Source organism: Ranitomeya variabilis, chromosome 2, assembly GCF_051348905.1.
Source record: "Ranitomeya variabilis isolate aRanVar5 chromosome 2, aRanVar5.hap1, whole genome shotgun sequence".
NCBI classification, from domain to species: Eukaryota; Metazoa; Chordata; class Amphibia; order Anura; family Dendrobatidae; genus Ranitomeya; species Ranitomeya variabilis.
The window spans coordinates 290,749,992-290,771,044 of record NC_135233.1 but is presented as its reverse complement, the minus strand read 5'-3'; the positions used below and the strand labels follow the sequence as shown (position 1 = coordinate 290,771,044).

Below are 21,053 nucleotides of genomic sequence, written 5' to 3'. Positions count from 1 at the left end.
AAGGGTATCAGGATAAAATGGACCACAAAATTTGTTGTGGAATTTCTCCTAAGTACACTTATACTCAGTATGTGGGGAAATGCCACTGTTTGAGCGCAAGCCAGCGCTCAGAAGGGAGGGAGCACTGTTTGACTTTTTGAATGTAAAATTGGCTGGAATCTGTGGAGGGCGACATGTCAAGTTTGGAGACCCCCTGATGTGCCTAAACAGTGGAAACCCCCCCAATTCTAACTCCAACCCTAACACGATCCTAACTCCAATCCTAACCACAACCATTACCCCAACACCACCCTAACCCCAACCCTATCCGCGATCACAAGACTGGGGATGGTAAAAACCAACACAAATTAAGTTCTCCTGGGGTAGCTGAGACCCCGGAGATTTTCAGACACTGGGGGGCACTATACGACTTATTTCTTAGCGCCGTTAAAAAGTGGTGCTGAGGAATAAGGTCGTTGTTAAAACCCCTATTGGCGGTCATTAAGGGGTTAATTTTAAGATCTGATGCCTCTGTCACTCCGCTTCCTGCTTCACTGAAGGCTCCTATGCTTGAAGTCACACAGCATACAGGTTGCCAGTCATCCAGGAAGAGGTGGGACATTATGATGAACCCCGCAGTCCCCCAACACAGTGGGATAGGCCCCCCACATTAGTATCATGTCCCCTCTGTCCCTCACACAGTATGACAACCCCCCCCCACTAGAATTATCTCCTCACAGTCTATTAAAGCGTATGATGCACGCGCCCCCCAAATAAGACAGCTCATCGCACAGTTTGGTGGCCACCCCAACACATGCAAGTATGATGACTTTACAGCATGTTGGAAAGTATTTTGGCTCTTTGCACAGCATAATGACCCCCACACAATTAAGATGTCCCCGCAGCCTCTCCCATAGTATCATAGCCCATTGCAATCCCGTTATACTAATACTGAGTGATAATTAGAAATATAACTGCTCTCCTCAACCCATTCCCTCCGATGCCTTGTTCCACTCTGTACACTGTGTGAACTAAATCTCCGCACAGCCGGCGCAGTCTGGTAATGTCAGGTCACTGAGCAGAGACTCTGTTGCACAGGCTGATCGATGGAGCAGTGAGCTATCAGCTTCCTGTTCTGTAATTGTATTCACTGGTACCTACACCCGAGGATACAGATAGCTGTTTTTTTTTTTTTTTACATTTTTTTTTTTTGAGATGCAGAGCAGGGGGCAGCCACATGGTGAAAGACACAACTCTATGTATAATTTTTGTACTCGTGTCTTTCTGCACAATTTCCATACCAATGAAGTGTCAGTCAGTTTGCAATAGTTTCAGTTGCAAATCTTAAATGTATATTTTTAGATAATTTCATATTTCATGCATCTTTTACATTGTCTCCTAGACTGGGAGTGCCCAAAGGTGCCAAGGGGTCTCGTGTTTTCTCTTTGAGCAACAAGAAGGCCCCCAAACCAATGGAATGTTTTGACGACCTAAGAGATGTTTTCAGCATGCTCTGTTTCCTTGGACCACACTTATCACATGATCCCATTTTGCTGGCAAAAATTGTCCGACTCGGCAAAGCCTTCATGAAAGAGGTTTGTGTTTTGCCTTTAATTTTTATGGTTTCTATGATTAATGGCTTCACTTTTCCTTCATGTTAGTTTGGAGGATCTCCCAAGTGTTCATGATTATAGATGAAACCTTTTGTAATCATTTTGTAAAATTTTAAAATCTGCATGATATGTCAGTATTACCTATTGTATAGTCGTATAGTCAATGTGTGGGGAGTGAGAACTGACAGCACTTAGAGATGAGATTAGGAAGTGTTTGTAATGATGCATGACTCTGCTCTGCTGTATATGTACAGAGTAACTGCACAGATCAGTGAGGAGGGTGTGGTCTTTTCTCTCCTGTATGACACTGGATGCTTGTGATTGGTCAACCTCATGCAGGGGAGGAAGTACACGGCCCCAGAGACAAATCTGTCGTAATGCACAGTTGCACTAGAACATAATTTATGACCTAAACTTTACAAGCTAATATCTCCTGAATTGAGAAGCGAAACTACAAAGTAAAAACTGCATTTTGCTCAGTACTGCAGCCATTAGTTCTGAATTTGGCCAGTGTAACATGAACATACCGGAGAAAGGTCCTATTTACGTACACACGTGCAGAGTAGTTCTATATGCAGTGACCCTTGTCAGCATTTTCTTTCCCCAAACAAAATAAATATATATAAAATGTGTGAAAATTGGGAAGCATAATTTGGTTGCACTGCACTTTTTTGCTTTGCACAAGTTTTGATACATTATCCCCTATGAATAGGGTTTTGACTCTGATTTATTTCTCAGGTTAGCTCCCATTGTAAATTTGCTTTGGAAAGTAAAACCTTTTTGTAGTGCAGACATTTCTAAAGCGATTCCCCAGAATACTGGATATTTGTAGATTGGACCTGTTTGACCTCTGTTCAATTAATAATTAAGGCATTTCACTTAGGAAAGCATAAGCTTAATTTTTAAAAAAAATTTTGTTTTATTTCTCAACAGTATCAGTCTGATTCTAGTAAAAATGAAGATAAGGAGAAAATGGTAAGCGCGTTTTTCAGATTAAAAAAAGTTGATAGATTATTGCAACCAGGTAATATCTGCGAAAACGGCAAGAATGAGATGTTTTAGTTCTAACATACCAAGGTTTACCACGCTATATATTATTCCATGGGACACACACGTGACAAATGCTGTCATTTTGGGAAGAAGATTCTCATAATGTGCTAGGATCTACGAGGGGGCTGGGTAAAGTGCTATCAGAAGGTGACCAGCCTCTGGCGATGGATGGAGTGATCCTCCCGTCACTCGATAAGATGGTCAGACCGACTGAATGTACTCCTACCAATTTCCTTGTACTGACATTCTGTCATTGCTGCTTTTAATCTTTCCAATCTTTCTTCATTTACATTAGGAAGTCCTGTTTAGCTGCTTTCTAAGCATCACAGATCAAGTTTTATTTCCATCATTAACATTAATGGACGGCAATGCCTGCATGTCGGAGGAGCTCTGGGGCATGATCAAAACCTTTCCATACCAATACAGGTAAGACACGGTGTGCTGGGTGTTGGAAGGCACACATTGGCTTGCTCAGTTTTGAAGTATTAGAAATCCTGCTTTGGCATAAATGACTTTTCTTTAGAGATGTTCTCTCTCTACCACAACCTCTTGGTTTAGGAGATGCCAGTCCTAATAACATGGACAGGGGTGCAATGATGTTGGTGCTCTGCAATGTGCCAAGACGGAGCACTACAGATTAGTACCCTAGATTCCTCTGTTGCAGCCCCTATATAAAGAATGATGTTTATCTGTGCATCTTACCTCGCCAACCTTTTAGACTGTAGATAAATGGTCCCCAGTGTATAGGGCCCACTGAGTGGAACACTTTCTTCCTGCCTGTACACATATTTCAGAGTCCGATTGCTGCCAGCTCGTGCAAATGAAGTGTCAGGTACAGTGCTTAATGATAGTGACAGTATATTCCTATATACAGTGGCTTGCGAAAGTGTGTCCCCCCCCCCCCCCCTGGCTTTTTACCTATTTTGTTATATTATAACGTGTCTTACATAGGTTTTAATATGATTTGTGTGTGATGCATGAGCACTAAATAGTCTAAGTTGGTGACTTCAGAAAAATATAGGCATAAATTACATTTATGGGATCAAATAACTAAAAATTGGCATGTGCATATATATTCAGCCTTTTTGCTATGAGGCCCCTAAAAACTTCTGGTGCAAGTAGTTGCCTTCATAAGTCACAAGCTTATTGACAGGACGTCCCCCCTGTGTGCAATCTAAGGGTCATGCGTCTATCAGTATATACACTTTACCTTTTCTGAAAGGTCAGAGTTCTGCAACACCATTATGCAAAAGGGAAACACCACTATGAAGATCAATGAGATCTCCTAACAAGTCAGGGATAAAGTTGTCTATAAGCTCAAGTCAGGGTTGGTTTATTAAAAATAAATAAAAATCCCAACCTCTGATGATCCCTACCCCGAGCACCAACAAATCCATTATCATCAAATGGAAAGAACATGACACCACAACAAACCTGCTAAGAGAGGGCTACCTACCAAACCTCTCAACCCAGGTAAGGAGGGCATTAACCTCAGAGCTGCAAAGTTCCCAAGCAGAGACTGGAGTATCTGTCCCTACAACCACAATAAGCCATACACTCCATAGAGGTGGCCTTTATGGAAGAGTGGCCAGAAAAAAAAGCTTTTACTTAGACAAATTCTAAGGCTCGTTTTGAATTTACCAAAAGACTTGAGAGAGACTCCTCAAATGTATGGAGGAAGGTGCTTTGGTCAGATGAGACTAAAATTGAACTTTTTGGCCTCCAAGGTAAATACTATGTCTGGCGCCAAACCAACACAGCTCATCAATCCAAGAACACCATCCTCACAGTGAAATATGGTGGTGGCAGCATCATGTTCTGGGGATGTTTTTCTCAGCAGCAAGGACAAAGAAAATAGTTGAGGAAGATGGATGGTGCGAATTACAGGGATATTCTTGAGTAAAATCTGTTTCTGTCAGTGATTTGAGACTAGGACGGAGATTCACCTTCCAACATGACAATGACCCAAAGCATACTGCTAAAGCAACATTTGAGTGGTTTAAGGGGAAATATGTAAATGTTTTGGAGGGGGCCTAGTCAAAGCCCAGACCTTAATCCAATTGCGAATCTGTGGTAAGTCTTGAAGATTGCTGTTAACCAGAGGAAGCCATCTAACTTGAAGTAGCTGCAGCAGTTTTGCTCTGAGGAATGGTCAAAAATTCCAGTGACAAGATGTGGAAAGCTCATAGAGACTTATCCACAGCAACTTGCAGCTATAATTGCCTCAAAAGGAGGCTGTACAAAGTACTGACTTTGGGGGATGAATAGTCATGCACATGGAAGTTTTCAGGTATTTTGCTCTAATTGTTTTTTTCACCGTAAAAAGAAAACCAAATGTTCACAGCTGTAGGCATGTTCTTAACATGAACTGATGCAAACCCTCAGAAAACAAACCAAAAATAAAAAAGGGAAATTCTATGTGGTGAGGTAGAAAAAACACAAAAAATGTCAGAGGTGGGGGGTAGTTATGAATATTTCTGCATGCCAATGTACAATGCTTGCCACATGTGCATATGCCCCCTTTCTTACAGTCTGTCACATGCATGCACCCCCCCACCCACACACTTCTTTAGTGCCTTACTCCCCAACCATCTTTGCCATATCCTGGCACCCCAACCTAGCCTGTCCAGCATAATCTAGTACCTTTTTTTTGAGGTCTGTTGGTGTTAACAGGAGACACTTTTTTTTTTTTTTTTATTTCCCACTCCTTATTTTCTATCATAAACGAGGCATATAAGTCTATTATCACCAGTTTTCTCCTTGTATTTTATTTCCAGATATCGTCTTTATGGACAGTGGAAAAATGAAACCTACATTAATCATCCGTTGCTTGTAAAAGTTAAAGCACAAACAATTGATAGAGCCAAATACATAATGAAGTAAGTATTACAGTGCTATATTGACTTGGCGCAATGAGAGATTTTACCATTTAACATTCTGCTCCTTTCTGTTTACTTACCTTACCTGTGCTGCCCTGAGGCTCATAAAGATTATCAGTTTAACTATTCTGCCGAAATCAACATATAAGAGCGCTACCGCTATTTGCCGGTTGGTTACTTGAAGCCATTTGGGCCATGCTGGAAGACTCTGTTTTTACGACTCATTCACCAGGCTTATGATGTCACCAGATGCTGAGCTGTAATCGGGTGTTTGTACTGTTCAGAAGGAGAGAAGTCCTGCATTATGTGGCCAAGAATGGTGCACCAGTGAAGCCAGGAAAGGTGCATTGGAGGCGGCTGCACCGGTGAAGCCAGTAAAGGTGCTTTGGGGGCTGCTCTGTTGATGAAGCCAGTAAAGGTGCTTTGGGGGCTGCTCTGTTGATGAAGCCAGTAAAGGTGCATTGGAGGCAGCTGCAATGATGAAGCCAGGACAGGGGCATTGGAGGCGGCTGCATCGATGAAGCCAGGAAAAGTGTATTGGAGCAAGGTGCATCGGTGGAGCAAGGTGCATCGGTGAAGCAAGGACAGGGGAATTGGAGCAAGGTGCATCTGTGAAGCAAGGACAGGGGAATTGGAGCAAGGTGCATCGGTGAAGCAAGGACAGGGGAATTGGAGCCGGCTGCACCGGTGAAGCCAGGACTGGGGCATTGGAGCTGGCTGCATCGGTGAAGCCAGGACTGGGGCATTGGAGCCTCCTGCATCGGTGAAGCCAGGACTGGGGCATTGGAGCCTCCTGCATCAGTGAAGCCAGGACTGGGGCATTGGAGCCTCCTGCATCGGTGAAGCCAGGACTGGGGCATTGGAGCCTCCTGCATCGGAGAAGCCAGGACTGGGGCATTGGAGCCTCCTGCATCGGAGAAGCCAGGACTGGGGCATTGGAGCCTCCTGCATCGGTGAAGCCAGGACTGGGGCATTGGAGCCTCCTGCATCGATGAAGCCAGGACTGGGGCATTGGAGCCTCCTGCATCAGTGAAGCCAGGACTGGGGCATTGGAGCCTCCTGCATCGGTGAAGCCAGGACTGGGGCATTGGAGCCTCCTGCATCGGTGAAGCCAGGACTGGGGCATTGGAGCTGCCTGCATCGGGGAAGCCAGGACTGGGGCAATGGAGCTGGCTGCATTGGTGAAACCAGGACTGGGGCATTGGAGTCGGCTGCATCGGTGAAGTCAGGACAGGTGCACCTGGCTTAGAGGGTACCACTGAATAGCACATGCACAGGGTTTCAGTTCAGCTACTGTAGATGTGCCATCAGAAGCCCTGCTGGTGGATAGGAGTGTGATAAAAGCAGAGACATGTAGTGACTCTGACTCCTCAGCCCTCCAGCACTGACCGCATGGCCTCAGGGAACTGTTTTCCATATAGTGTGAGCCGTTTTCTACATTGGTTTTCAGTATAAGAATAAAATTGGCAATTTGAAAAGGTTGTCCTGTCTCAAACGTAATCTGTCCCTAGGCTTGCAGATTTATATAATGACATACTGAGCTTTTACTCGCCCTCCATGGCTCAGGTATTTGTTGATCGGCTGCAACTGATATAGATAACACAAACTACTGCCGAGCCCAGTGATTGGCTGCAGTGGTTATGAGTGCAGAAAACGTAACCACCACTGCAACCCATCAGCAAAGACCTGAGCAGCCGTAGAGCGGCATCGCTAGACCCGGGGAGGATGAGTAAATACTCTGGCGTGATGACATTTGATGCAGGAAAACATAGCGTGGTTTCCCTATTCATAAGCCCTCGAGCATCTTGGTGTCATCCCATTAGTCAAGCACAGATTCTGTGATACGTTTTCATGTCTTAACCTCCAAGGTTTTTGCAGCTGCTGTTTGCCTCTGAGTACTGCTGATTGTCTCACTGGTAGACTGGTATGCCTCAGTCCTTACTGATCAGGCGTTATATGCTCTGTGCCGGCCCCAGTGCTGCAAGCAGGAATGCAGAGGATGCACCAGATTATGTCGAATCCCCCCCATCCTTCATATAGCTAAAATCTACATTAGTCTCGTCTTACCGTTGCTCTCTCCTCCCTACTTGTTTAGTCATCATAGGCAATAGTGGGTATATATTCCACAATCAGTCTGACTTTTGGCTGATCTATTCTTCCAGTTTTAATCCTGAGAACATAAAACCTGTTTTATCATTTGTATGTTCCTCTAAAATAGTTTTTATTTCTGTAAATCAAGTGTTACAATAAAAATGCCTAGAATGCCTTCCCAATGGCTGCCATATGGAAAACCACTAAAGAATAACCTGGATCTTGGATGCCGTCGCCCCCTCTCTGGACACTTCTAGGCAATGGTTGTGTTATATTCCTTTGTAAGCGCTGCTATGAAACCTTGCACTGTCTGATAAATGAAGGCACACTGCAGTCCTGTCCTCACCGAGGCAGAAACGGCACACTTACCGGAGAGTTATAGACTGGAGACGGCACCTGCTCTTATAGGCTGCCCTAAAAGAAACGTAATGACTTCAATCACAGATTGCTAGGAAGCAATTATTTCCCGTGCTCATGAGATCCTTAGCTCCTTCATTAAGTTCCATCCTCATTACAACCCATCTTCCCGTAGTTACAGAAGACTTCCCATTTTCCAAGTCTTGTACATTTTATAGGCAATCGACAAAAAAATGTTTTTATTACCTGTAACTGTTATCGGAGATTTTCTGGGTTATGATGCGATCTTCGCTCGCCGAGGCTCATAGTTATGATATATAGAGAGGGAACTGCAGTAATTTGCCCTTTTGTATTTTTCTCCAAAAGCTTCTCTAGTTTTTAGTTTTATGGATTCCGCCCCCCTTTTCTTAACATTACACATCCACTTGTGTGTGTTTACGGCCAATTACATTGGTAATAGCACTTATAAACCATTGTTATATGCGTAGCAAATGTTCATTTTTTTTTTTCTCCATCTTGTTCCTTTCAGACGTCTAACTAAAGAAAATGTGAAGCCATCAGGACGGCAAATAGGAAAACTAAGCCATAGTAATCCAACCATTTTGTTTGACTATGTATGTTTATTTACTATGTAATAAACTACCTGTGTGTTTGTAGATCTGTATGGGCCATGTGATTGTCAAAAGCCAAAAAACCTCCTGGTTAGTCTAGATATCTGCTAACATCCCTTTTAAGTTTCGTTATGTCCTATTCATCTTTCTGAGACTTAATAAGTCCCTCTCGATTTTCCTTTCCTATACATTCTAGTAAATTATTTCATCCCCCATAGTATAATCCTGCCCTAGCCATGTACAGTGCTCTTCCTCTGTTGGTCCTATGAGAAACCTATGAATAAATAGACATCTGGGTGTTACCAGTTGTGGGTGCGTCTGTATAAAACACTCACCCAGGCCAATCAGTGCAGCTAGTGTCCAGTTGTAGGGACACACCCCTTTGACATGGGGGGAAGATAACACCCAGTTGTCCGTTTATCCAGGAATTCCTTGCAGGAACAATAGACTATTCCCAAAAAATACAATTCAGAAGTGTTCTATGTTTGGTTGCCCTGTAATGATAAGTTACAAGTGCCTAGTTTCATCCCAGTGTGGGGAAATCTATCAAAACTGGTCATCTGACCAAACTGATACCTGCATTTTTTTATTTATCGTATTCTTCGGACTATAAGACACACCTAGGTTTTATAGAAGGATAATTGAAAATAAATTGAATAAAAAATGTCAATTCTGTACTAATATGCTGGTATGCATGCCCCCCTCATCCCTATCCTGGTATGCATGGTCCCCTCAATCCCCATCCTGGTATGCATGGTCCCCTCAATCCCCATCCTGGTATGCATGGTCCCCTCAGTCCCCATCCTGGTATGCATGGTCCCCTCAATTCCCATCCTGGTATGCATGGCATCCCCAATCCCCATCCTGGTATGCATGACCCCCTCAGTCCCCATCCTGGTATGCATTGCCCCATCAGAAAAACTTAAAAAACCAAACCATTCTAATTCACTTTCTTGTGCTCCTTCGCGGCGTCCTGTTCTGATGCCGGCAGCTGTTTTATACTAGTAAGCAGTGCATGGCAGTGACGTCATGCGCTGCTTGCAAACAGAGGACAGCTGCCGGAATACTCACTGCTACCCATGCCGGGACTATGAGTGTGTGGAGCAGTGAATACTCATTGATATTTAATAGCAGGCACATTAACCTCAGCCACAGGCTTCCTGCATGATCACGTGTGCCTGCTACTAAAGGAGATGAACATTCACTGGTCTCCACTCCCACGAGCGTGGAGAGCAGTGAATATTCATTCTCTTTAATTGCGGGCACGTGCTCGCCCAGCAGCTGCAGGAAGCCGGTGGCTGCGACTACTGTGCCCGCTATTAAGAATCAATGAATATTCACTGCTCTTCACGCCCATGGGAGTGGAGAGCAGTGAATATTCATTCCCTTAAGTAGCGGGCAGGAAGCAGGTGGCTGCGGCTAACAGAGTATCTACTATTAAATAGAAATGAATATTCACTGCTGTCCACTCCCATGGGCGTGGAGAGCAGTGATTATTAATTTCTCTTTAGCAGTGGGCACAGGTTTTAGCTGCAGCAGCCGACTCCTACCATCAGGTACATCCGGACTATAAGACGCACCCCCCTTTTCCTCCAAATTTTTTCTTATAGTCCGAAAATTACGGTAATATTAAGTTGGAACGGTCACCAGATTTTACAGTATAAATGGCATATGTTGACCTAATATGGCAGCGTTGTATTTACCGTATATACTCGAGTATAAGCCGACCCGAGTGTAAGCCGACCCCCCCTAATTTTGCCACAAAAAATTGGGAAAACGTAATGACTCGAGTATAAGCCTAGGGTGGGAAATGCAGCAGCTACCAGTAAATGTCAAAAGTAAAAATAGATACCAATAAAAGTAAAATTAATTGAGACATCAGTAGGTTAAGCGTTTTTGAATATCCATATTGAATCCGGAGCCCCATATAATGCTCCATGCAGTTCATGATGGCCCCATAAGATGCTCCATATTTAAATATGCCCCATATAATCCTGCATAAAGGTTAATAATAGCCCCATAAGATGCTTCATAGACACATTTGCCCAATATAATGCTGCACAAATGTTGATTATGGCCCCATAAGATGCTCCATAAAGATATTTGCCCCATATAGTGCTGCACAAACGTTATGGACCCATATAGTGCTGCACAAAATTTATGGCCCCCATATAGTGCTGCACAAACGTTATGGCCCCCATATAGTGCTGCACAAACCTTATGGCCCCCATATAGTGCTGCACAAACGTTATGGCCCCCATATAGTGCTGCACAAACGTTATGGCCCCCATATAGTGATGCACAAACGTCATGGCCCCCATATAGTGCTGCACAAACGTCATGGCCCCCATATAGTGCTGCACAAACGTTATGGCCACATATGATGCTCCATACAAACACCTGCCCCATTTGCTGTTGCTGCGATAGAAAAATAAAAAATCACATACTCACCGCTCCATCGCTCAGGCCCCCGGCACTTGCTATATTCTCCTGCTCCTCGTTCCGACGCCGCTCAGTCTTCAGCGTCTCCTGCACTGACGTTGAGGTAGAGGGCGCGCACTAACCACGTCACCGCGCCCTCTGACCTGAGCGTCACTGCTGAAGATGGAGCGGCGCCGGAACGAGGAGCAGGTGAATATCGCGCAGCGCTCCCCTCCCCGTTATACTCACCTGCTCCTGGCGCTGTGAAGTCCCTGCTTCCCCGCAGCTTCTTCCTGTACTGAGCGGTCACCGTTACCGCCCATTACAGTAATGAATATGCGGCTCCACCCCTATGGGAGGTGGAGCCGCATATTCATTACTGTAATGAGCGGTAACATGTGACCGCTCAGTACAGGAAGAAGCTGGGGCGCCGGGAAGCAGGGACCTGCAGGGACCGCGCCAGGAGCAGGTGAGTATAATTAGACAGCTGCAGCTCCCCCTCCCCTGCCGACCCCTGGGTATGACTCGAGTATAAGCCGAGAGGGGGACTTTCAGCCCAAAAAATGGGCTGAAAATCTCGGCTTATACTCGAGTATATACGGTACTTTGAAAATTCATGTCAGTATGAGTGTATAACCCTTTTGAAATGTTTGACTCCCAAATTATTAAACTGAGTATTTTATGAGTTCAGCTGGAGCTAGACTCCTAAAATATTCAGTTTAAAGCTGCACTTTACTTCTTTTTTTTTTTTTTTCTTTTCCTTGAGATATTGAAGTTTTTTTTCTTTTTGTGCCAATGCCTCCTTATTGTGCTCCAGCCTAGTAATAATGGATACATAGTACAAATCCCTGTCAGTATACACAATCCTGCCACTGATCCACTCACTAGAGAGGACGTGGTGATCAGCATGGACGGGGATTTGGATCCAACCATTGAATAACGCAGCAGATGTTGTCAGAGGACACAGGAGCAGATCTGCGTCAGCAATGGCTTTCCATGTGGTTCTTTTTCTGATTTTTTTTTTTTTTTTTTTTTTTTTTTTTCTTTTTCAGATACTCGAACAGATTCAGAAGTATGACAACTTAATAACACCGGTTGTAGATTCTCTGAAATACCTCACTTCTCTGAACTATGATGTCCTTGCATGTATCCTTTCTGTAACACCTCAGAACGCACTCCAACTATTCCAGGGTACTTTGCGTTACTGCACTCGTCATAGTCGGTTCATCATCGCGGAGCTCCCTTTTACATTTTTTTTTTTTTTTAATTTAATGGGCCACTGTCACCCCCTCCAGCCGTTATAAACTAAAAGAGCCACCTTGTGCAGCAGTAATGCTGCAGTCTAACAAGGTGGCTCTTTTAGTTTTTGATTCAGTTATTACCTCAATAAAGCGTTTTAAAAATTGGCCACAAATACCAGATTTTGTACTTGGAGGCGGTCCGAATCGTCCTCTATGAATCTCCCAACTGCCGTCACTCTTCTCTTCAGGGGCGATGATCGCCCCCCCCCCTTCGCGCTGTTTCTTCTTAAATCCGGCACCTGCGCTGTGCGTGCCTGCCTGGGGCCTGCGCAGTGTTCATTGTCAGTCACAGCTCAGATGCCGGGTGCCTGACTGCGCCTGTGCGGCCACCATGTTGCTGAATCCCCGCCCCGCACTGTGTTATTCATTATGCACAGTGCGGGGCTGGGGTTCCTGGGCATGCGCACTGCGCTGTTTAGACGCTCCCCCAGCTCAGACGCTCCCCCAGCTCAGACGCTCCCCCCCCATCTCAGACGCTCCCCCCCATCTCAGACGCTCCCCCCCCATCTCAGACGCTCCCCCCCATCTCAGACGCTCCCCCCCATCTCAGACGCTCCCCCCCATCTCAGACGCTCCCCCCATCTCAGACGCTCCCCCCATCTCAGACGCTCCCCCATCTCAGACGCTCCCCCGCCTTTCCAGGAACCCCAGCCCCGCACTGTGCATAATGAATAACACAGTGCGGGGCGGGGATTCAGCAACATGGTGGCCGCACTGCCCGCACAGGCGCAGTCAGGCACCCTGCGTCTGAGCTGTGACTGACAATGAACACTGTGCAGGCCCCAGGCAGGCACGCACAGCGCAGGCGCCGGATTTAAGAAGAAACAGCGCGAAGGCGGCGGCGACCATCGCCCCTGAAGAGAAGAGTGACGGCAGTTGGGAGATTCATAGAGGACGCTTAGGACCGCCTCCAGGTATAAAATCTGGTATTTGTGGCCAATTTTTAAAACGCTTTATTGAGGTAATTGAATCAAAAACTAAAAGAGCCACCTTGTTGGACTGCAGCATTACTGCTGCACAAGGTGGCTCTTTTAGTTTATAACGGCTGGAGGGGGTGACAGTGGCCCTTTAAGTATTTTAATCTCTGTTAGCTTTACATAAGAAACCACATTTAATGGTTTCTTTTTTTCCCCTTTAGGGTTGGCTATAACAAAAAATTGACCTCCTAAAATGATGAGTAGACTGGTTCTGGTGTGAGGTGTACAAGGTCACGTGAATGTCATGATTCAGCTTGCACTTGTAGGATGGATGTATGTACTGTATGTGTGGTGTTGTATATTGGCTTCTCTTCTTTAACTGTATGTCCAGATTGTATAATTGAAGCACTTGCAAATCCCGAGAAGGAGAAGATGAAGCATGACGACACCACAATCTCCACTTGGTTGCAGAGTAAGCATACATTTTCTTAATTGATGGGGTCCTCTGTCTTATGATTCTGCAGGTATGTTATGGCTGCCGGAGGATGGAGCATGGGTCATTATCACAGTATGACAATTGGTATACATCCCTAGAGTTGGGAAGGAATTTTCCCCTAAAATCTGCCAACAAGCCTCCACTGATGAACTGTTGCTGGCTCCAGGAACAGGCAGATATAGGACAATGTGACGGAGCAGAATGCCTCTGCTGCAGATTGGCGGCTGCCGAGTACTGCAGAGAGGCAGCTGCTGTTCCTATTCCTTTCAATATATATATTTTTATATTCCAGGCTTGGCTAGCTTTTGTGGAGCAGTTTTTAGGAAATATCCGATTGACCTGGCTGGGCTTCTGCAGTATGTAGCAAATCAGCTGAAGGCTGGTAAGAGGTAAGTGATTTTCTGTTTAAATCTGGTTTATGCTTTTTGTATTCAATGATCTTTATCTAAGGCTTTCTCTGATGGACAGTAAAGGTACCTTCACACGAAGCGACGCTGCAGCGATAGCGACAACGATGCCGATCGCTGCAGCGTCGCTGTTTGATCGCTGGGGAGCTGTCACACAGACCGCTCTCCAGCGACCAACGATGCCGAGGTCCCCGGGTAACCAGGGTAAACAACGCTTAGTAACCCGATGTTTACCCTGGTTACCAGCGTAAAAGTAAAAAAAAAAAACAGTACATGCTCACCTGCGCGTCCCCCAGCGTCTGCTTCCTGATACTGACTGAGCTCCGGCACTAACAGCACAGCGGTGACGTCACCGCTGTGCTTTCACTTTCACTTTAGGGCCGGATCTCAGTCAGAGCAGGAAGCAGACGCTGGGGGACGCGCAGGTGAGCATGTACTGTTTGTTTTTTTTACTTTTACGCTGGTAACCAGGGTAAACATCGGGTTACTAAGCGCGGCCCTGCGCTTGGTAACCCGATGTTTACCCTGGTTACCAGTGTAAAATATCGCTGGTATCGTTGCTTTTGCTTTCAAACACAACGATACACGGCGATCGGACGACCAAATAAAGTTCTGAACTTTATTCAGCGACCAGCGACATCACAGCAGGATCCTGATCGCTGCTGCGTGTCAAACGAAACGATATCGCTAGCGAGGACGCTGCAACGTCACGGATCGCTAGCGATGTCGTTTCGTGTGAAGGTACCTTAAGTGTGTGATTAATTGGGGTCTCACCATGGAATCCCCCTCCACTCATCAGGAGGAGCTGGCTGCAGTGTGGACTAGGGCCCCTTGGCTATATGACACATCACCGTTGCGTGTCCATGTGTGTCTGATACTGTAGCATGGACTATTCCTTTACCCCGGGGGTGCATAGCCTTATTTCGTCTGAGGGCCACATCCTCAAATTGAAAACATAAAAACTTAACGTCGCAACATCATGTAATGGGTGGTGAGTCCACTTATCGGGAGGTTAGAGGGTCTCTTCTTTCACAATGCAGGAACGGAGACCACAGATTCAGCTTTATCCATTGTATATTTCTCTATTACGCCTGACAAAGTCCAGTGTTTCCTTTCTCTCCCATAAACTCCAGTGACTATGGCAGCGCTCGCTCATCACCACTACTGCCCTTTATTTCCTTACCCAGAGGATTGCATGGCCACACAGTGCACCGCCTACAGTCACTCATCCAGACGCTGCTGCATCACACACCACTAGTCCGTAACATGCAAATACGTATGAGCAAGCCAGATATTTGGGTGCCACAGGAAAAGGCATCGGGGCAGCATGTGCCTCCCCCCGATCCCAGATTGTGCACCCCTGATTTAACACATATAGCAGCCAGGTCTATGCCCCCTACTAGTCATGGCAGGGCTTCCACAAAGGGCATAGTAATGCCGGGCACGTTCTCCTGTTTGTTTTGCTCTAGTACGAGTTGTGTAGGAACGATGGGTATGAATGACTTCAAGCTTTATTTGTTGCACTTCTGACTGTGCACCTAATGCAGCCCATCACCGCATTATTCTCACCCTCAACATTTTCTTTTCAGCTTTGATTTACTAATTCTAAAAGAGGTGGTTCAAAAAATGGCTGGCATTGAAATTACAGACGAAATCACAATGGAGCAGCTTGAAGCAATGACAGGCGGAGAGCAACTGAAGGCTGAGGTGAGAGATCTAATGTGGCGCCTGCTGATCCTTGTTTCTACAGCACATATAGATACGGCTTTGTGCGCCATTCTGTCTTATACCTGTCTGCTCGGCGCTCCGTGGGATATTGTAGTGCAAACCACAGCGTGCGTTGTAATTGGCATTCCTGCCTGTTGGTGTTAGATTGCCTCTTCTGGTGACCCAATAAATATTCTACCACACAGATTATTATTCCATTACTTGTTTCCAGTAGGAAAATGTGATGGAACTACAAATATATGCATTATGTAACAATTATATAGAATACATACAAGTAAAGCATAGCGTAATATCATCTTTTTTTGGAGGGTCCTGTTGTACTCCTGAAAGAGGTAGTCCACTATTTTTTACATTGACGGTCTATCCCACATATATCAAACTCAGACCGTGAGTTGAATATACAGTGGGGCAAAAAAGTATTTAGTCAGTCAGCAATAGTGCAAGTTCCACCACTTAAAAAGATGAGAGGCGTCTGTAATTTACATCATAGGTAGACCTCAACTATGGGAGACAAACTGAGAAAAAAAAATCCAGAAAATCACATTGTCTGTTTTTTTATCATTTTTTTTGCATTTTATGGTGGAAAATAAGTATTTGGTCAGAAACAAACAATCAAGATTTCTGGCTCTCACAGACCTGTAACTTCTTCTTTAAGAGTCTCCTCTTTCCTCCACTCATTACCTGTAGTAATGGCACCTGTTTAAACTTGTTATCAGTATAAAAAGACACCTGTGCACACCCTCAAACAGTCTGACTCCAAACTCCACTATGGTGAAGACCAAAGAGCTGTCAAAGGACACCAGAAACAAAATTGTAGCCCTGCACCAGGCTGGGAAGACTGAATCTGCAATAGCCAACCAGCTTGGAGTGAAGAAATCAACAGTGGGAGCAATAATTAGAAAATGGAAGACATACAAGACCACTGATAATCTCCCTCGATCTGGGGCTCCACGCAAAATCCCACCCCGTGGGGTCAGAATGATCACAAGAACGGTGAGCAAAAATCCCAGAACCACGTGGGGGGACCTAGTGAATGAACTGCAGAGAGCTGGGACCAATGTAACAAGGCCTACCATAAGTAACACACTACGCCACCATGGACTCAGATCCTGCAGTGCCAGACGTGTCCCACTGCTTAAGCCAGTACATGTCCGGGCCCATCTGAAGTTTGCTAGAGAGCATTTGGATGATCCAGAGGAGTTTTGGGAGAATGTCCTATGGTCTGATGAAACCAAACTGGAACTGTTTGGTAGAAACACAACTTGTCGTGTTTGGAGGAAAAAGAATACTGAGTTGCATCCATCAAACACCATAACTACTGTAAAGCATGGTGGTGGAAACATCATGCTTTGGGGCTGTTTCTCTGCAAAGGGGCCAGGACGACTGATCCGGGTACATGAAAGAATGAATGGAGCCATGTATCATGAGATTTTGAGTGCAAACCTCCTTCCATCAGCAAGGGCATTGAAGATGAAACGTGGCTGGGTCTTTCAACATAACAATGATCCAAAGCACACCGCCAGGGCAACGAAGGAGTGGCTTCGTAAGAAGCATTTCAAGGTCCTGGAGTGGCCTAGCCAGTCTCCAGATCTCAACCCAATAGAAAACCTTTGGAGGGAGTTGAAAGTCCGTGTTGCCAAGCGAAAAGACAAAAACATCACTGCTCTAGAGGAGATCTGCATGGAGGAATGGGCCAACATACCAACAACAGTGTGTGGCAACCCTGTGAAGACTTACAGAAAACGTTTGACCTCTGTCATTGCCAACAAAGGATAGATTACAAAGTATTGAGATGAAATTTTGTTTCTGACCAAATACTTATTTTCCACCATAATATGCAAATTAAATGTTAAAAAAACAGACAATGTGATTTTCTGGATTTTTTTTTCTCAGTTTGTCTCCCATAGTTGAGGTCTACCTATGATGTAAATTACAGACGCCTCTCATCTTTTTAAGTGGTGGAACTTGCACTATTGCTGACTGACTAAATACTTTTTTGCCCCACTGTATTTGGCCCTCGACACTGCCTTGCCTGGGTCCCCCAAGCATGTATGGCCCAAGACACTGCTTGGGTCCCCCGCCCAGCATCGCATTTTAACCCAGCATAACAATTTCTCCCGTCATTTCTTCTCTGCGTCTGACGTCACAGCGCAAGCGTGCGTGATTACGTCATTACAACGGGCCCCCTGTACCAAGGGGTGCACAGGGTCGGAGGAGATTGGAACAGAGAGGGAACTCATAGAGGTGAGGATTTTTTTTTCCATGTGGAGGACATTATACTGTATGGAGCACTATGTGGGGCCATTATACTGTATGGAACAATATATGGGGCTCATAATACTCTATGTGGGGCACATTATACTGTATGAAGCAGCACTATGTGGGACCCATTATACTGTATGGAAAGCACTATTTGGTTCCCATTATACTTTATGGAGCACTGGGTGGAGCCCATTATACTATATGAAAGGCAATTCAAGTCCCGTTATACTATGTGGAGCACTTTTTGTGGTCGTTATACTGTTCTGTATAGAGGGCTGTGTGAGGATTACAGTGGGAGAATCACACTGTGATGGAACTATGGAGAAATACACTGTGGGGGATCATACTGAGTTTGGGGGGCACTTTAGCTTGCATCAGTTTTTATATCTGTATTCAAGGTTTTTTTTATCCTTTGTTATTACATATTTAAATTAGACCATTAGGCAATATCATTTTTACTGTTCTTACATAACATATTATTCCAATATTTTATTGTAAGATCTATTAATTAAAATTTACTTTGATCATGGGACAACCCCTTTAACTTTGTTTTCAATTGAAAAAAATCATCATTATATTTGATAAGGAAAAACTTCAATTGTTAACATTTTTTTTTTTTAAATATCAAGGTTGGGCCGCAACTTTGTCCAAGCTTGTAATTTTGGCCCTGGGTATTTGAGTTTAACATCCCTGGCCTATAGTTAGGATGGGTTAGCAATGTCTGATCGGCCGTGGTCTGACACCCGGCACCCCCGCCGATCAGCTGTTGCCTGTGTTGGCAAAGGCCAGAAGTACTCACTTGCCGGGCTGCTCCATCTACTTGTGGTTGCTGCCGCAGGGTGTTGCATATCCGACTTTTATTGTTCTGAATAGGAGGCGGATGTGCAGTGCCCCGCTGTGGCCACTACAAGTAGATGGAGCAGCCTGGCAAGTAAGTACTTCCGGTCAGCCGCCACCAATAACAACTAATTGGCTGAGGTGCCAGTTATCGACCCCGGCTGATCAGACATTGATGGCCTATCCTAACGATGGGCCATAAATGTGAAGGTAGTGGACAACCATTTTAATCTCTTCTCAACATTGGACATAATACCTTCTGTCACAGGTTCCTTCTCCGGTATCACACAATCAACAGAGCAAGAGAAAAGTGAACAATCCCAAGAACTTTATTTAGGTAAAAGTACAAAAGGTCCATATAATCCACCATACAAAGCATAAAATATTCCAGAACACAAATGCAGTTCAGTTACAGGATAAAAATCCAACAATCCAGCACAGAGGATAACAGTCCATATTCCCTTCTTTCTGACATGCTGTCTTCACTTCCTAGTTCCAAAACAAGACTGGTCTGTGTCTCACCTCCCCATTCACAGGTTAGGGGGGTGGGTCTCAGGGGCTCATTGTTTCAACAAGCTAGGTCAACATGTCATTAGCATATTAGCAAACAACATTATTCACTGACCCTGTGGAGAGATAACAATACAGAACTGTGGGGAGAATATCAGATGGCAAATAACAACTCATCCTACAAGATACAGTAAGGGTACCGTCTCACAGTGGCACTTTGGTCGCTACGACGGCACGATCCGTGACGTTCCAGCGATATACTTACGATCTCGCTGTGTCTGACACGCTACTGCGATCAGGGACCCCGCTGAGAATCGTACGTCGTAGCAGATCGTTTGAAACTTTTTTTTTTCATGTGTTCGCTTGTAACCAGGGTAAACATCGGGTTACTAAGTGCAGGGCCACGCTTAGTAACCCGATGTTTACCCTGTTTACCATTGTAAGTGTAAAAAAAAAAAAAAACAGTACATACTCACATTCCGGTGTCTGTCACGTCCCTCGCCGTCAGCTTCCCGCACTGACTGTGAGCGCCGGCCGTAAAGTAAAAGCAGAGCACAGCGGTGACGTCACCGCTGTGCTGTGCTTTACGGCCGGCACTCACACTGTCAGTGCGGGAAGCTGACGGCGGGGGACGTGACAGACACCGGAATGTAAGTATGTAGTGTTTTTTTTTTTTTACATTTACAATGGTAACCAGGGTAAACATCGGGTTACTATGCGCGGCCCTACGCTTACTAACCCGATGGTTACCCGGGGACTTCGGCATCGTTGAAGACAGTTTCAACGATGCAGAAGTCGTTCCCCCTGATCGTTGGTCGCTGGAGAGAGCTGTAGGTGTGACAGCTCCCCAGCGACCACACAACGACTTACCAACGATCACGGCCAGGTTGTATCGCTGGTCGTGATCGTTGGTAAATCGTTTAGTGTAACGGTACCCTAACACTATGATAATCAGTAAAATAGAAATATACACAAAAATGATACCCACATAGCATATCACACCATCACAACCTCTCCCCCTCATAATAAGTGAGCACGCCATTAGGTCTACACAGACCTCTGGCCTGCTCACTTTAGTCCACTTTGCTTCACTGTTTATAGTTCCTTGTACAGTGGCAGGGATTGCAATAATCATGAGCACTTGTCCATAAATTCCCGGGTCCTGGCTTTATGGTCATGCCAGGCTTTTTGACTGTACTGGGCCCTTCACTGATGTTCATTAGCTAAGGTAGCTAGCTGGGCGTGACAGTCTCTGAACTCTAGAACGTAGGGAATGATGGGCGTTACGGTATCTGCGATATCTCCCTCTGATTGTTCTTTCATAAGGAGAGGCCCACGGACCTTCTGCTCCCACAAAATGACTTTGCAACTCCCCAATGTCATTTCCAAGGAGGATATCTGCAGGAAGTCCTCTCCTTAACTCCAATCCAGCACAGTTTTTCTCCAAAACCAAAATCCAAACGTACCAGAGCTCTCAGTATATATTTGCGGACACGCAAAGGACAATGGGAATTCCCGGGCCCTGGCGAGTTGCCTCGGGTCGAACCACACGGGGGTCAGGAATGCCCCCGTGTCTCTAAAACCCGACACTTTG

General features: G+C 45.3%; 1 protein-coding gene across 1 annotated transcript in view; it reads left to right on the top strand.

Annotated features, from left to right (window-relative positions):
- THOC2 (THO complex subunit 2) overlaps window positions 1-21,053 on the top strand; it is a 158,267-nt gene that overhangs the window by 57,286 nt on the left and 79,928 nt on the right. Inside the window, exons 12-20 of the mRNA XM_077285105.1 lie at window positions 1,382-1,574; window positions 2,526-2,567; window positions 2,938-3,068; window positions 5,420-5,521; window positions 8,499-8,583; window positions 12,054-12,147; window positions 13,611-13,691; window positions 14,008-14,104; window positions 15,712-15,829. Coding sequence (XP_077141220.1) covers window positions 1,382-1,574; window positions 2,526-2,567; window positions 2,938-3,068; window positions 5,420-5,521; window positions 8,499-8,583; window positions 12,054-12,147; window positions 13,611-13,691; window positions 14,008-14,104; window positions 15,712-15,829 — 943 coding nt within the window. The remainder of the gene's footprint in view (window positions 1-1,381; window positions 1,575-2,525; window positions 2,568-2,937; window positions 3,069-5,419; window positions 5,522-8,498; window positions 8,584-12,053; window positions 12,148-13,610; window positions 13,692-14,007; window positions 14,105-15,711; window positions 15,830-21,053) is intronic.